General features: G+C 46.3%; 1 protein-coding gene across 2 annotated transcripts; it reads left to right on the forward strand.

The window, feature by feature from the left end:
* The first annotated feature begins 665 nt into the window (after positions 1–665).
* Positions 666–17,025, forward strand: LOC103735981 (fructose-1,6-bisphosphatase 1-like). 2 transcript variants are annotated; one of them, XM_029564630.1, is made up of 2 exons: positions 666–1,010; positions 16,713–16,993. In XM_029564630.1, exons 1-2 carry the CDS (start codon positions 840–842, stop codon positions 16,833–16,835), a joined length of 294 nt encoding a protein of 97 aa, XP_029420490.1. In that variant the 5' UTR covers positions 666–839; the 3' UTR covers positions 16,836–16,993. The 2 variants fall into 2 exon arrangements, 1 of the variants encoding a protein (XP_029420490.1); XR_003849873.1 differs by lacking the exon at positions 666–1,010 and adding an exon at positions 1,125–1,210 and having other exon boundaries at positions 16,713–17,025.
* The last annotated feature ends 546 nt before the right edge of the window (positions 17,026–17,571 follow it).

A 17,571-nucleotide genomic window follows, 5' to 3' on the forward strand; every position in this document is an offset into this window, starting at 1 on the left:
TAACTTTCCCGAATATATATATATATTCTTTTTTGAGAATTTCATACTACATATTCTGATTGTATTTAGAGCCCGTCTCCTATCTGCATCCCCCCCTTATTACCCCCACCTACTCATATACTCTATTTTATATAGTGTGGGTCCATCTGATGGAACCTGGTCAACCTACCAGGAGTTTCAGCCTTGAATGACACAGACTCCTGTTCCCAGGAGCCATCAGCTGCCAATAGTTCTGATGGGGTTGGGATTTCTTATTTTCCCATGGCTATGCTGGGATTTTGTCTGGCTTGAACTAACATGGGTCTATGTGCATGTTGCCAGGTCATATGAATAGTTGCCCAGCTGCCTGGAAAACTCTTTTTCTTGTGGTCATCCACCTCCTCAGGTTCTTAAGATCTTTACACAATGGTCTCTGAGCCCTGGTTTGATATAGGTGTTGTATTCAGTCTGTCGTCTCTTACTCTTTGCGCCGGCCAGTTGTGGGTCTCTGTGGTAATCACCATTTGCTGAGTTCCTTGTTTTATATTTTAAGTGAAAATATGGCAGCGTGGCGCTCAGGGGCGGGTGACTGGAATTGGAAGGAGGAGAAATGCAGTTGGGTGGAGGCGGGGACACAGAGGTGTGCCTGGGGGCAGGGGGCGGGGACCTGGAGGCTATAGGCTCCCCTAGGACTCAGCCCGGACAGTCGCGCGGCCCCTCCGCAGACAGTCTGTGACTGTAGGTCCGCGTGTCCTCCCGCTGCGATCCTCCTCCCGCACCTGCAGCGCCTGTAGCTCCTACAGCCCGCACCTGCGCTGCACCTGCAAACACCTGCGCCCGCACCTGTGCTCGGCCCCAGCATGGCGGACCAAGAGCCGTTCGACACGAATATCAACACCCTGACCCGTTTCGTCATGGAGGAGGGCAGGAAGGCTCGTGGCACGGGCAAGATGACCCAGCTGCTGAACTCGCTCTGCACCGCGGTCGAAGCCATCTCCTCTGCTGTGCAGCAAGGCCGGCATCGCTCAGCTGTGAGTTAGGTCTTGGGCCACCGACTGCGTCCGTCCTGTCTGTCTGAGAGCCTGGGGATCTGCCAGGTGGCCGGGATATTTGTCTCTCTGGGCCTTTTGCTGGTAGTTGGTGATGTAAGATGACCCAGCTGCTGAACTCGCTCTGCACCGCGGTCGAAGCCATCTCCTCTGCTGTGCAGCAAGGCCGGCATCGCTCAGCTGTGAGTTAGGTCTTGGGCCACCGACTGCGTCCGTCCTGTCTGTCTGAGAGCCTGGGGATCTGCCAGGTGGCCGGGATATTTGTCTCTCTGGGCCTTTTGCTGGTAGTTGGTGATGTGCCCATCTGACACCTGAGGTCCTTGTCTTTTCAGAAGCTCTCTCCGCTGCACACAGGCCCTGCTACCCTTTTCTCTGGAGGGTAGAGGTGCCCATTTGGAGGCATGTCTCACAGGTGCACACCTGCCCTGGGCCGCCCCTGGCCCTAAGAACTCTGGTTGCAGCTCCTCCCAGCAATCTGGTGAAAGTGGGTGACTTACCATTAAGCGACGTCCACCTTGGCCTCATACAGGAAAATGCTAGCACAGGCACCTTCCTCTCCATTTCTTTTTGACCCCTTCATTCCCTTTGGAATGGGGGTCCCAAGTTCAGTTTCTGATCTGATATCTCTTTGACCCACACAAGCCTTGTTAGCAATATCCTACCACCCCCTCAGTCTGGAAGTGTCAATGCCCAGAGAAATAGCAGCTGTCCACACAGAACCCTAGGGGTTCCCTCCTTCTGGGGACAATTTCAGAGAAACCTTAGGAACATCAAAACCTCTCCCCATTTGCATTAATGGGGTATGTGCAGATCTCGCCCACTTAGTAAAATGTTCAGAGCATAGAGGTAGAATGCTTTGATGGAGCCAAGAAATACATCTCCATCCTCTGCACAGGAATCATTTGGGAATTTTGTTAAAATGCAGACTCTGCTTCAGTGGGGCTGGGGTGGAGTCTGAGATTCTGCCTTTCCTGGAAGTTCTCTTATGGTGGGTGATGTTTATGCTCTGGTCTTCAGACTGAGGTGAAGGGATATAGGATCTCAGGGATACCATGTGATGCTTTTTAGAAATCACACAACAGTACCTGGGAGACAGAGGCAGGCGGATCTCTGTGAGTTCAAGTCCAGCCTGGTCTATATAGTAAGTTTCAGGCCACCTGGGGAGACCCTGTTTCAAAAAGAACCCCCCCAATAAGAAAAAAAGAAAAGAGGAAGCAAGAAGAGCACCAGCATCCTCTCTGCTTTCTGACTGAAGATCTGGTGTTTATAGTCACTTCCTGCTCCTAATGCACTCCTGTCATGATGGACTGTATCATTTCCTAAGCCAGAAAAGACACCTCAGATTATCTGTATGTTTTCCTAGTATTTCCCAAACCTGTAAATAATGCACAACAGATATGTGAAGTTTGTAGCGGGCTTGAAATGCTTTGCTACATTTGAAGGGGGGGATCTTTTTTTTTTTTTTTTGAGACAGGGTCTCACTGTATAGCTCTGACTTGCCTGGAACTTGCATTATAGAGCAGGCTGGCCTTGAACTCTTAGAGATCCACCTGCCTCTACCTCTGAAGTGTTGGGGTTATAAAGGCATACACCACCACATCTGGTACATTTCTACATTTTTTAAAAAACCACCCCAACAATGTGGCCTGCTTCTTTTTTTCTGGTAAGTTCTGGTTCCACAGTATGGTTTGGTTGAGATCATTCTTCAGACAGAAGCACATGCCCACATTTATTCTCAGATTCTCAGAGCCAGGATAAGCCTTGCTAGGAGGAAGCTAAGAATAGGTATGTCAAAGGTGATCGCTTCACTGTTTTGTCCTTGGCCCTATGGATTCTTCACTTCAGTCAGCACACTCAGGAACAGTCTGACTTCAGATTTAGTTTAGAGCTCACAGCTTTGACTCTCTGAGGGGCAGGGAGCTTTGTAAGAGACAGAACTTGACATTTCTCACATGATTTTAAAAACACATCAGTACTTGTCACAACTCCAGAGAGACTCAGAAACTCACCATCTGCCTTGAGGTATCCTACCTTTTAAATAACCTCAGATGGTGGGATGGGGGCAAATGGTGCAAGTTTTGGCCATAGAAGAGGTGTGTATTAATAGACTAGATGGTTGTGACACTAGTTTTAAAAATGCTGTTGTTAGACTCCTTAGTTGCACTCATTGACAAAAACACCAAACCTTTCAAAAGATGCAAAGGACAAAGTGAAACTATGCCAGTTCCCTGGGGTAGCCATTAATAGTTTCTTGCTATTTTCTCACATACTTCCTTATGCTCATATAAACTTCTGAATGAACACATATCTATCTACATAGTCCTGTGTAGCTAGAAAACAAAATGGGGTCATACCTAACATACTTTTCTACTGTTAGCTCTATATTCCCATTATATAATGAATAACTTTTGTAGGGGGGTGTAATACACATCTACCACCTTCTTTTAAACTGTGGCACAGATGTAGCATGAGTTATGGAATTCTTCTACAATTTGAGAATATTTAAGTTTTTGCTACTCTGGTTACTACAGTGTTGCAGCAGGTGTTGATGCCTGATTGCATAGGTAGCTGATGGGCAGGACCGGAAGCTGGACTCTTAAGGACTCTTATGGGAAAGGAGGAGTGTGACTGTTTCCAGTATGACGTGTAGTCAGGCCACTATCAGTCAGATACAGTCTCAAGCCAGGCTCCCAAACTATGCTCCTTATGGGCTTTGATATGTTGTGTGAAGAGTCAGGGTGACTGCGAAGAGCTTATTAGTACTACAGATCGGCCCTAGAAGACCATGTAGCCAGAAGGATGAGATGGTTGCAGATCGGCATGAACCTCACCAGGATTGGTTTCTGGAGCTCAGCATACCATCTAAAGGGAATTATCAGGAGTGTGAGCATGGAGCATGCTTCCCCTCTGTCTCAGTCAATATATAGTTGCCACTGTAGTCATTTCCATTGTTCCTATGAAATAATATAGTATTTGTCCACATTTTGAGGCAAGGACTCATGTAGCCCAGGCTAACCTGAAATTTTCTATGAACTCTTGCTTCTCCTGCCTTTACCTCCCATGTGCTGGTGTTATAGGTGTGTACCACCATGCTGTTGTATTTTAATGTGCCTTAAGAATTACACCCCAAGAAACCATTGCCTTTCAACAAATGTGTCCTTGGAACCTCATCTATTATCTTTTGCTCCCTTCCACCCACTCAGCAGAGGGAGCATGCAGGGGGAGCCAGCCTGCTGTTCTTCATGTGAACAAGTAAGTCCAGCTGGAGAACTCATGGTAAATGTCAAAGTCAAATGTAATCCTACTTCTTTGCTGTTCTTCCTTTGGCAAAAAGTGGTCTTCCTGTAGCTTAATCTTCATGGTTTTGTGGAGTTGATGAAGGGTTGACTTTCTCTGTATCGTACACACTCCAAGTCACTACCTGAAAAGTTTACTGAGTTTATTTCATTTAACAGACTGGTAGCAAACACCCACTGTATCTAAAGTACTAGAAGAAACCAAGAGATGGAACAATAGAGAGTTTACCCTGTAGGAAAATACAAGACAGTGTAGAATTAGTTATAAAGCATTACAGAGGTTATAAAAGGTGCTTTCATGGAGGCGTCAGGATTATGATTCAGGTGCAAAGGATTGTGTGGCATCAGGTGGGCATTTGTAATGGGCAGGGTAAAGTGGTCACAGGGCCTGACGGCTGTGGAGTGACTCAGGCTAAGAGGTCACGGGACAAAGGATCCTGAGGTAGAAACGTTTCAGGTAAAGTTTCTCATTTAGTTTGACCAAAATATGGGGTACATGAGCTGGGCCACTTGTGGATGTGACATTGGGGGTACATCCAATGGCAAAGGTGACCATTTTGCATTTTTTGAAAGGTTATGTAGAAGGGAGAATAAAGGTTTTTGGAGTTGAGGCATGGTATGAGTGATCTGGGGAAGGGAAGGCTAAAAGCATGGATCGGAGTCTTGACAAACTGGTAGAAAAATGAAAGTGTGGCCAGAGCCACAGCAGTGCAGTAGGCAGGGGAAGGACCTGGCAGAGTGAAGTCCCAGTGTGGACTGGATTTGAAGGGTCACAAGGGACATTCTCAAAGAGCCGTTCTAGCAGATGAGAGCGGAACCATGCCCTCAAGAAACCAAGCAAGGCAAAAGCAAAAGCAGAATTCCCCAGGAGCTGGCTTTCAGAGGCGGGGAAGAGCTAAAAAGATGATTCTGGAGTTTTGGAAGCATGGGCTTGAGCTACTATAGAGGTATGCAGTTGGACATGTCCAGCATGTAGTCTGATGGCCAATCTGTTTTCAAGCCACAGGATTTTGGCACATTGTCCCGAGGAAAGAGGAAGAGGAGAAGAAAATCAGGACTGGATATAGCAGACCAGAGACACACAGCACTGAAGAGCCCATTCCGGAGAGAGGAACTAGGTTTAAATTTCTGGCTCTGCTATGTAATTTCTATGATGAGATTGGTGGATGGTAAAACATCTGTGAGCCTCAGTTTCCCCACTTGTAAGATAGGGACAGCTGCTTTTTCAAATTTAGAGAGTTGTGTGAGGGTCAAGGAACTTTTTAATCATGTACTGATGTCATCATTACTTTCCTGAAGAATTTTGAATTTTTTTGTAAAGTGCTTTCTTTGTGTTTTGCTTTCATTCTATTTAGAAGCAACCCACATGCATATCAGGCTATAACATCCCCTGTTAACATAATCCTGCACCCCAGAGTGGTTATATGTGCATGTGTATGTATATGCATGTGTGTGTGGGGGGGTGCACATGTACATGTTGTATGCATACATGTGGAAGCCAAGGCTGTTGTTACTCAAGAGCTACCCACCTTGTTTTTTGAGATAAGTTCTCTCATTGGCCTGAAGCTTCCTGATTACTGGCTGGCCAGTGAGCTCTTGGGATCTGCTTATCTCCATCTTCCCAGCATTGGGGTTACAGTTGTGTGCTATCACACTTGGCTTTTAAAAAGCTGGGTTCTGAGGATTGAATGCAGGTCCCATGCTTGTATGGCAAACACTTTACCAACTGAGCTATCTCCCCAGTGCCCCAGAAAAGTTGCTTTTATATATGAGATTCTCTCCCATATTTGACAGAAGGAAATAATAAATTCAGTTTTAAGTTTGAAAGTGCACATCAGCTAATGTCTACTTAGGCTTGTCTTCACATTTGCAGAATTTATGACATGAAGCCATTGGGAATTGTGTCAGATTCCTGTTTTGCTTCTTGGATTGTCTTCTGGGCATGACTGAAGAGTGTACTGCAAATCTCTTTCCATGGGAGAAGCACAGCCTGCCCCACGTCCTGCTATCTGCCCATTTCCAGCCCTTGTGAACACAAGCTAGGGTTGGGATTTGTTACCTGAAGACTACTTAATTGACATCTCTTTCATGATTTCTGAACTAACCCTTGGATGTTCCTGACTGGATGAATGGTTTCGTTGGTCATTTACCACTGTATCAGTCAATAACAAGGTGGGGTTATCTTGGACTTTACTGATAAGGCTTGAGCAGTAATTGCCCTCCCTTTGCCCTTGGCTGGGTATTTTGAAAACCAGCACGGTTCTTCTTCATGCTGTCAAGAGTGTTGCTGCTTACAACTCTTGTGTTGACACTGGAAGGAGTAAAATCATTTTAAGTCAGTCAGAAAGTGAAGAAAGTCACATAGAACCTGTCCCTAAATGTGGTAGGTCCTGGCTCTAGTCCTATCTAGTTTTATTGTTCAAGGGAGCTAGGGATGCAGCTCAGTCTCTAGAGTGCTTGCCTAGCATTCACAAGGCCCTGAGTTCAATCCCTAACACTGAATAAACTAGGCATGGTTGTGTATGCCTGTAATCTATTCTGGGCTACACAGCAAGCCTAGGCTACATGAGACCCTGTCTCAAAAAGATAAAAAATAAAATAAGTAAGAGTTCACCCATCTCCTAGCACACAAATAGATCTAGACTACTCTCAACCTTGGTCAGAAAAGCTTCTTTTTACAGTGGTCAACAGTCAGTGAAGAGATGTAAAAACGGTCAAAGTGCTGAGAATAGGAGTCTGAGTCCTCACTCTAAATCAGACCTCTGTATTAACCTCCTCACCACCAAGGCTCAGGGAACATTATGGAAAGGGAGGCAGAAAGAATGTGGGAGCTGGAGGGTAAGGAGGAGTGCTGTGAAATGCTGTTTTCTAGACATGGCATAGCTATCACAATCATGGACTCACAGCAGCTGTGATTACCTGCACAGAATCAGGCCAGCCCGAATCCCAGCGTAGATGGAGTAGATGATCTCCAGATCCCACCTGTTACTGTGGAGCTACTGGCAGTGGATAGTTGCTGGGGGAGGGAGAGTCATTCTTGTTGGAAGATGTGGCTACTGTGGGTTTCCCATGCTCCCATGCACATATGGACACTCTAACTGGATGTAGTGAGTTATCAAAAAAAAAAAAAAGACATGAAGTTTGGAGGGTGGATGGACAGAAGGATTTGGAGGAAGATAGGATAAAAAGTTACAGTATTCATGTATAAAATTCTCAAAACAAAAAATTATGAATATAAAATTTAAAAAACTCAGCTAGAACTAAAAATCAAGAAAAATTTTAAAAAAGAAAAGTTATTAAAGGCAGCCATGTTTCCTTTGAAAATCATAAATCTGCATTTAAACAATGGAACACAGAGCCCATGGCCATGAAACAGCTTCTGCCATTTGAGAAACCGTCTGCGGACTTTACATAAAGTGCTAATATTTAATACAAATGTCTAAGGATTTAAAAATACTGAGTAAATCAGCCCACACATTAAGGAATTTCCTGGCCTATGAATTAAAATGTTTTACATTTTTTTCAAATCCCATTGATGTTTACAGTAAAAATTTGAGTTCTACAGTAAATATTCTGAACCACTTCTTCAAGTTAGTTTTAGTCCTCAAACGCTAGAAAGAGATTGTCTGTGTCTCTGGGAGTTTAAACCGGAGAAGGTCAAGGGCCTTACATCCTGACAGAGTACTTTCCCCTATTCTAACTACTTGAACTGAAGGGCCTGCTAATTTGAATAAAATTGAAGTGAAATGTCATGGCATCTCAAAGGAATTAATATCCCCCATGAGGTAATTTTTTTTCCTTGCTATTTACTTGTGATGACAGTAATGTGCTGGCTGCCTTCTTAGAAGTTTCTTGCAAAATTATTTTAGAGTTGGTCTTTCCCATAACCCAGCGACCAACACTTGCTTAGCCAATGCCTCTGGAGATCTTTAAGATCAACCTTGACTGACAGTTTAGGGAGCTTGATATGCTAAAGGATGTGTATGTGGACCAGGTACATTATCCTCCCTGACTGTTTCTGCCTGAGTACATTCTATGCACTTAGCCAGAAACAGTGGATCAGGGAGTTTAGATAACTTGACAGAGATCACATTTGAATCCAGGTTTTTGTGTGACTGAGTTCTTCGCAGGACCCCACTTTGCTTCTCAGCATGGTTGTGGTAATGCTGAAGGAACTAGGGGTAGGAGCAGTCAGTACTGTTTAAAGCCCTTTACCCTCATCCACTCATTACCCACCCTAATGAAGATGATACTCTGTATTCCCATTTTACAGGTAAAGAAACAGAGGACAGAAATGCAAAGCGATTTGCACAAGGCTGCTTAGCTTGTAGTGGAACTGGAATTTGAATCCTCATAGAGTCCCTGCCTATAGACTGACCATTAGGTCCTACAGTCTTCAGATGAACTGGCAGGAGGGAAGGGCCGCTGCACTTGCATGTATAAGTTTGTGCAAGAAGCACACATTAAATATTTTTTTACACTTTATTTATTCCTTTTGTGTAGATGTGGGTGCATGCATGCCACAGTGTATGTATGGATGCCAGAGGACAATTTGTGGGCATTAGCTCTTTCCTTCCACTGTGTGTATCCTGGGAACTGAACTCAGGTCATCAGGCTTGCAGCCAAGTGCCTTTGCCCATTGAACCCATTTAGCAGTCCAGGAGGCACACTTTTATCAAGGGGTATGCACGTGAACAGTGGCTTTGTGGGGGAGGGAGTCTTGGATGGCAGAAGTTATGAAGGGAAGCATCACCAATACCATTGGGTTCAGGAGTTCTTGGATCTTATTACTTTCCGAGTCAATCCATCCATAACGTGCTTATTAAGCACTTGCTGCTTTTGGCTTTGCTCCAGGTGCTAAAGCGCTCCAAGGTAAATGAAATACTCCTTTTTTCTAGACTCAAGAACTGAAAACTCTTTCTTGTTTCAGAGCAAGTTCAAATGTGCCCTTTACGTGCCAGGTCAGTTCTTTCTGAGTGACCTCAGCATTGACTTTGCACTTTGGGCTTTAGCTTCAGGTCTCACTAGAAACCAAACACAGCAGGTTGCCACATCCTCAGGTAGAGGCAGGTGTGAAGTGAATAGTCTTCAGGCTGGCCCGGCAGATGAAGTGCAGGGCCCAGAGGCATTCTACCTGCTGGGCCTATTCACACAAATCAGTTGGGCCATGTCTTCTGATATCAGGGTTTTGATTGGCATTTCCAGAGGTGGTGGTCAAGTCTGTGTTCTTCCTCCAAGTGGCTCTTGTAAAGAATGGGCTGTCTCCACGGTCATGAAAACAGTGTGTCACCATGGTCAAACTTCCATGCTTGTGGGAAGTGGGAGAAGAGACCGTCTCCTGTTTGCATGCCATGTGGTGGCCAGTCACATGAGGTCACTGGTGCTGGCTGCTCAGTCCTGAAAACAGGGGCAAATTCCTGGTGTCAGAGAGGTACTCCTGAAGCTTGGGTGTCTTGGACCTCAGGCTCTGATCCTTAAGTCACCAACCATCCTCACCTTTGGTGATCCATACCAGCCACCCAAATAAACTAACAAGTTCTCATTTCCTAGGCCAGCACTTGAGAGAGGTGTTCCTCCCTCCCAGCTGCTTCTAGAAGCTGCCCCCAATTCAAGAGTCATGGGGTGGTGCTTGTATTGCTATGCTAATCAGCTTTGCCTTTTCTATTAAAAAACTTCAATCTTGCCAGATGTGGCAGCACAGGCCTTTAATCCCAGCACTTGGGAGGCAGAGGCAGGCGGATCTCTGTGAGTTCAAGGCCAGCCTGGTCTACATAGTGAGTTCCGGGTCAGCTGGGGCTACAGGGAGATCCTGTCTCAAAAAGACCAAAAAAAAAAAAAAACCTCCAATCTTTTACTAAATAAAATGACCTAAAAAATGATGTGTAACTACATATTTGTTTTATAAACTTAAATTAAGATACAGCATAGAGATTTCAAAATATATTAATTACTGCATTAACGGTGGTTGTTGTCTTTTCTCATTTCAGGAAAATTATGATGCTGATTTTTTTGTTGTTGTTTTGTTTTGGTTTTGACAGGGTCTCCCTAGTCTCAGCCTGCCTGGAACTCACTATGTAGGCTGGGCTGGCTTCGATCTCACAGAGATCCACCTGGCTCTGCCTCCCAACTGCTGGGATTAAAGGCATGTGCCAACATGCCCAGCGTGTGACTCTAACTTTGATATATGGAGAGCAAATACTCTGGGTCTTCTCAAACAGTACAATTTGAAAGCATCTCCAAGATGTTTGAAGTTTTTCGTGTTTTTTTTTTTTTTTTCTGGATGTACTGGGAATTGAACTCAGGGCCTTCCATATGCTTGGCAAGCATTCTAACACAGAGTATACCCCCAGCCCTCGTTTTAAATTTTCAAACACCAGCTGTCAGCTACACTTATCTGGAAGCAGTTGTCATAAGCTTGACATCCCTGGTTTGGGGTTCTGAGTCCTGGTGCCAGGCAGCTTGGCTGTGCTTCCTCCTACGTTGGGTAGGACATTTAAATTCCATTGCCCACATTAGTGGTCAGTGGCTCTCAGGCCCAGGCAGGTACCCCACCCTTTCGTTTTCTGCCCACTGCTTCCAGGGAGCCCTCAAACCCTTATCCTTTTATCCATCGTGCTCTGACATTTCTCCTTTGATGCCCAACAAAAGAGCTGGAGAAAAGCTTGGGATGTTGCTTTTCCTGTCTGTGGTCACTCCCATTAGGACAAGCTTCCCAGGCAGGTTGAGCCTTGGCTTTGTATGACCAAATGCTACTGCCTTCTCTTCTGCTGGGGGCTGGGGAGGGCCCTGAGCCTAGAGGCATCACCCTGCAGAGGTCCTTGCTGTCCTCTTTCTTTGTGCTCACCTGTCTCTCACTGGCTGCAAGGCTCAGTAGCTTTCTGTGGTCTGGATGCTGTGATGTTTTCTCTGTAGCTCTGAAACTTCATTTGCCGCTTTGTTCTGGTCCCAGAGAACCAAAGGGAGCTCAGAGGTGTGTGAGAGGCTCTATCTCATCAGGATTAGCTGGTGCTGTCATTCCCTCCTAGTGGAAACTGCTGCTGAAGGAGCTTCCTACACACCAGAGAGGACTCTGGGCCTACCAGGTTGTCTTGAAGTCTGCCTGAAGCTTTAGCTGGAGAACACAGCTGATTCTTTCTCTAAGCCCTGGTTTGGTGGGTCAAGCAGGGGCCGTGGGGTTCTTTATCAGCATGAGCCACACATGCTGTTGTTTCTGTTGGTAGGTTATACCACTCTCCATGGAATATGTAGTGAAGGCCCTTGCTCATCTATCTCTCAGGCCTACAGAGACTGATGGTTTCTAAGGAGTGGTGTGGGGAGGGTCTGGAAATGTGTGGAGAAAATAAACTCTGTATGTGTGGTGGTTAATCTTCATTGTCAACCTGACTAGATTTAGAATCATCTTGGAGACTGATGAGGTACATTTCTAAGTATGTCTGTGAGGGAATTTCCAGACTCACTTTGAATGCGGGTGGTACCATCCCATAGGGCTGTGTGGAATGTCTGTGTGGAATGAAAGGGGAAAAGTGCTGGTGGTCTCCTGCTCTCTGCTTCCTGTTTGACATGAAGTAAAAAACCTCCTCTGACAATCATTCCTGCTGCTAGGATGTGCTGCCCAAGTTCATGGGGCCAAGCATCCCATGAACTGAACCCTCTGAAACTGTGAACTAAGAAATCGCACGTTTCTTAAGTTTCTTTCAGGTATTTGGCTACAACTATGAGCAAGTAGTTCATACAATGTACTTTTCAGTTCTTTACTTCCTTCCTATTTTTAATTGATTAATTAAGTGTATGTACATGTATGCTAGAGAGTATGCCATGGTGTATGTGTAGAGGTCAGAGGACAGCTTGCATGGATTGGTTCTCTCCTTCCAGCGTGCGAGTCCTGGGGAATCAAATTCAGATTGTCAGGCTTAGCGGCAAGTGTCTTTACCTGCTGGCCCACTTGAGTCTATTTTTGAAGTAATATTTTTCTCTGTCAAACCTACAAATGCTCTGGCTTCTTACAGACTTCTTGTTCCTCAGAGACTTCCTGTAGCACTTCTGAGTCTCCCCCTGAGGAGTGTGCTGAGAGACTGTCTGTCAGCCATCACATCACTGACCAGGATAACATAGTACTCTAGAGAGAAATGTGAGGCCTAACTAGCTTCAAGGATTGGGATGTGAGTCAATGGATGCCCAGCCATGACAGAACCCAGACATCGCTCCTACCACCATGGCGGCATTATCGCCTGCCAGCTGGAAGGTCACTCTCCTGAGCCTGGCGTGTACCTTCAAGCCACTTCCTGTGCTTCCTTGTAGGGTTTCCTAACATCAGGGCTTACTGGAGGAAGCCCTCACCCCTCATGTCCTAGAGAAGTTACACAGTGAATGACCTTTGAGTTTGAAGGGTGCTGGAAGTGCTCTTTCCTTCTAGAATAAGGGAAGGCCCTCATTGGGGGCAGAGAGGAGTTCCTAAGAAAGATAGAGAAGCAATGTCACCCAGTGGCCACCACAAGAAGGTGGATGGGAGTCCTCAAGGCAGGACAGAGGTGACTGGTTCTTTGCCACCGGCAGGACAGAGGTGACTGGTTCTTTGCCACAGGTGGTAGATGAGGATGGGTAGATGAGGATGCTTCAGTGCAGGGCATGGGGTGGGGCCCCATATTGCTGGACCCTCTGGAGTATTATCTAGCCCACAAGACTCTCACCATGGACAGGCTGCACAGTCCTCTGTGCCCCTCAGCTTTCTGCATGCTGGCCTCTGTGTGACCCCAGGATAAAACTCTCTCAAGACCTCAGAGAACAGTGAGGACTGATGTTGGTTTGACAAGTCACCTCCTCTGACACCACTGTAACCTCTCATAGCCCGAGACCTAGGAGAGAGGTCTCATGCCATTTCAGTATGGTCAAATGCTGAGACCGAAAGCTCAGGAAAATCAGCTGAGTGATCCAGGAGCTCCCTCTCTCTTTTTTTAAAAAAGCTTTTCATTAAATTTTTGTGTATTTCATACAGAACATCTTAATCATCTATATACCTTCTTCCCTATTGGCCCCCTCCCGTGCCCCCCACTTGGAATTCATACATTCTGTTATTTGTGTTAAGGCCTATCATGTCAAGTTAGTGTCCCCAGACATCCCTCAGTGCAAATTCATCCACTGAGATCTAGTCAGCCTATCTAGAGCTTTAAAAAAATATTTTTTATTAGTTCTTTGAGAATTTTATACAATGTATTTTTATTATATTCATAAAAACTCCTCCTTTTAACTCCTCACAGATCTGTCCCTCCTTCCCTGCCACCCCCCAACTTCATGTCCTCTAAGAAATTATTTAATAACCCATTGACCCTAATTTGTGCTGTCCATATTCTCCTGGGGGTGGGGCCATTCTCTAGAGCACGGTTGACTTACCAGGAGCCATACCCTTAAAGAAAACGCACTTTCCTTCCCCAAAGCCATCAGCTGTCCATAGCGTCTCAGTTAGGGGTGGGGGCTTAAAAACTCTTATCACTGCATGCTAGAATGCTGACTGGGTTGATCTTGTGCAGGACCTGTGCAGACAGCCACAGCTGCTGTGAGTTCATGAGTGTAGCAGTCTGTCATGTGCAGAGCCATGGGGAAAAGACCTCAGGTTTAAAAAAGATACTTATATAAATGTGTATTACAGCACTCAGCTCCTTGCATTTGGAAGAACATGAAAAATAAACTGAATGTTTTCTTTGTCACATGGAGCTCTGCTTTGTGATCCTTGTTGACTGATTTGGACTTTGGGGATTTTACATAACCTCTTTCTTCTGAAAACCGTTCAAAATGCCATGTAGTGTGAAGGCTGAGATCTTCCTTGACACAAAGAGCTTCCTGACCATCTAAGTTAACGCCCCATCCTGCCATCTTCCGCTTTGTTTCAGAGAGGGGCACTCCTCACTCTGACATTCTCTCTTTCATTTGGAAACACCTGTTTGCTTCTCTCCCCTTCACTGCAATGTTAAGCTCCCCTTGGGCAGGGCCTGTCTGTCCTGTTCAGCACAGCAACCCCAGCACAGCAGGTCCCCAGTAAGTATTTGTGGATTATAAAAATGCTCTGGCAGGCCTCTAGGAAGCATCTGAGTAAAAGGAACTGGGATAAGGCCTCTGAGAAGGAGGTCTTTACTTCTCACGAGCTATGGTTTGTTATGGTGTGACTCTCAAGGTATCAAGCCCTGGGAGCCTAGCCTCCAGTGTGGTGTTGGTGTTGAGAAATGGTAGGACCTTTAAGAGTCAGGGCCCAGTGGGAGGTGGCAAGACTGACCCCTCCCTCTTATGCCGGCTTCTTGTTTCTCCTGTGATTGCTCTTTCTCCCAGGCACTTCAGCCACTGGGGTATCATCCACCTTACAGACAGAAGGGCCCTTGTCAAAGCTGGTGCTGTGCTGTTTGTACCTTCTGTCTCTTTCATTAAGAGTTCGGTATGCCTCAGGTACTTCCATACAGATATGACATACAGGATCACAGCATGCCTGTCAGATGTGTTCCATCCCTCTGCCTGGGGCTCTCAGGTCCCGTGTCCCAGCTTCTTGGGCTCCCCAGATCTGTCCCCATCAGTCTGTATCTCCGAGGTGCTCAGGGTTGTGCCCAGGGCTGTGCCAAGCCCTTTGTGTGCATTTCCTTATGTAATCCCCTATCGGCCCCACAGAGGAGATACCATTCCTTCTGGGACACTCCCAGGAAGGGAGGAGGCTTACAGAACTGAGGTCTACATGGGAGTAGGGGCATGTATGGGGGGGTGCTCACTGTGCTCCTGTCCTCCCTTGTCAGAGCCACTCCCCTTCTGAATCAACAGGACTGTGATGGTGGCAATCTCAAATCAGAGGGAGGAAAACTGTCACTAGTGAGGCCAGTGAGGGAGAAGCACTGAGGATGGTCGTCCCTGTCAAGCCACTAGCTACCCTCTTCCACCAACGTTGGCTTGACAGTTGAGTTCAAACAGAGATGATGTGGAAAGAGAAGCAAAGCCAGAGATGCAACAGCTGCAAGTCTGGACTGCCTTGATTTTCTCAGTGAAGTAGGAGTGGTAAGGTAGAGGAGGAGAGGTGGAGAGGGCTGGAGGACCAGCCACTGTTTAGCAGGCTGGAAGGGAGGCAGTGACAGTGGCTGATAAATAGACAGATCAGGCCTTTGAGTCTGGGTGTTTCTAGACTAGGCTGTGCTTTGCCCAGCTAGATAAAATACAAACAAGTTAGGTTTGGGAAAAAATGTGTTTTCAAGAATCAAAGCAAGGGGCTGTGGCTGTAACTCAGTTGGCAGCGTGCTTACGTAGCATGCACAAAGCCCTGGGTTCCATCCCTAGCGCCTCATGAACTGGTGTGGTGGTGTATTTCAAGGTCATTCTCTGTTCTGTAGAGAATTCAAGGCCAGTCTCGGCTGTACCAAACTCCATCTAAAAGGAAACCAGAGAGCGGAAGGAATCACAGCTCAGGAATCACTGAAGCTGTGACAACCAGGCAAACACTGCAGAGGTTTCCCCAGGGTGCTGCTGTGCCCTAACCCACTGCCAGCTGTGTGTCTGCATCTTGGCCCACTTTCTCTTTGTTCTCTGCCTCCTTCCTGTGTCTGTTAAACCTGGATCAATGGCCACCCATCTCTCCTGCATTTGAACAAGTCAGGCTACATGTTAGATGAGGCCCTTGGATTCTGGGAATTCTACATTTACTGACTTACAGGTAGATCCCTTAAAAAGAAAGTATGAACTCTGGGCTCCTCCCAGAGGAGTGAGGACCATGGGAGCAGTCCAGGCTGGGAATTAGACCAGCGTCTCACTGCCGTCCACTCACCCCGCCTGTGTGGTTTGAAGTCCATAGGTGTTGGAATCAGAGCTTCCTCCTACATAAAATGAAGAGAGAGACTAGTAATTGCTCCTTTTGTTTTAGGATCTTTTCAGTTATGAAGCGGCTGAATCCCTGGGTTAGCCCACACACCAGGCTCACTCCAACCCAGGCTTTCTTGTTTATTTTCAACTCACATATGTGGTTCTTGCACAAAATAAATAACTACATAAACATCTCCCACTTGTTCTGTAGAAAGCACAGGTAACAGTAATAAACTCACCATATAAAAATAGGTCAGCACACTATTGATATTATTGAAATGGACATTTCCTAGGGGAGTGTGGCTAGGAAAAGAAAAACTGTTTTGAAAACAAGATTGTGGCACATGGATCTGACACAGGGCCACGCAGCATTTCAGGGCAGGTGTTGGGCCTTCTGATCAGTGCACTTTCTCCTCTCTTCGAGCCCCATCCAGGTGTGACTGCCCTTCCCCATCCGTCTCTCCCAAACCAGTTGTGTCAGGTTTCTTCCTCTTAGATCCATCCATGCTTGCTCTCGGTGGGGTTCTGGTAACCCTAGCTTATTTTCTGTGGCTCCCTCCCCCACCAGCTATGGCATCGCTGGCTCAACCAATGTGACAGGGGATCAAGTGAAGAAGCTGGATGTCCTCTCCAACGACCTGGTCACCAACATGTTGAAGTCGTCCTTCTCCACCTGTGTTCTTGTGTCTGAAGAGGATAAACACGCCATCATAGTAGAACCCGAGAAGAGGGTGGGTCTGTGCTGGCAGTGCTGAATGTTTCCATGCAGCCGTTTTCCTTCTCAGCTGTGTGGATAACTTGTTTCTCCAAGCTAGTGTTCTAGTGTGCACTGTAGCTCCCTCCTGCTGCCTTCCTATCCCATCTCAAACCTATCTCCCCTCTCTGCTGTCCCAATGACTCCATCTCTCCTCTGATGCGTCTCCATTCCTGAGTTGTTGCTGCTTTCAAGGCTCTTCAAAGCCTGACTTCTGTTAACTGCCTTTTCTACTGATCTCCATCAACACCAAATCGCCAACCTTCATGCTAGACCCCACTGCCAGGCTGAGCTGCTCCCAGTTTCCATGTCTAGTTCATGCATTGGGATCCACTGGAGGTCAGGCTGCTGCTTGAGGGCAGAGACTCCCCATGTCCTAGAATCTAGCTCCATGCCTGGCATGCAGAAGTGCTCAGCAACAAATAACTACTAGGAAAGACTGTTAAATGAGAGTGTTTACCCAGCTTTTATAAGAAAACAGCAACTTAAGAGATCAGAAGGAAAGCCATATGGGCTCACTGTCTTTTCTGACTGAGATGAACTGGGGACACGGCAGAGTATACAGGAAAGAAAATCAAAGTAATTAGCATGCTGCTTGTGTTGACCTCGGTAAGGACAGGAGCCACCCTGAGCAGCTTGCTCTGCTTCATGCCTACGTATCACTACATGCTGT

The sequence above is a fragment of the Nannospalax galili genome, unplaced genomic scaffold (assembly GCF_000622305.1).
Source record: "Nannospalax galili isolate Female #2095 unplaced genomic scaffold, S.galili_v1.0 scaffold3698, whole genome shotgun sequence".
In the NCBI taxonomy this organism is placed as follows: domain Eukaryota; kingdom Metazoa; phylum Chordata; class Mammalia; order Rodentia; family Spalacidae; genus Nannospalax; species Nannospalax galili.

Bases quoted from the DNA above. Each gene is read 5' to 3' on its own strand.
- LOC103735981 (XM_029564630.1), top strand. From the start codon at position 840: ATGGCGGACCAAGAGCCGTTCGACACGAATATCAACACCCTGACCCGT. The intron at 1,011-16,712 runs GTGAGTTAGGTC...CTCCCCCACCAG, and splicing joins AAGGCCGGCATCGCTCAGCT to CTATGGCATCGCTGGCTCAA.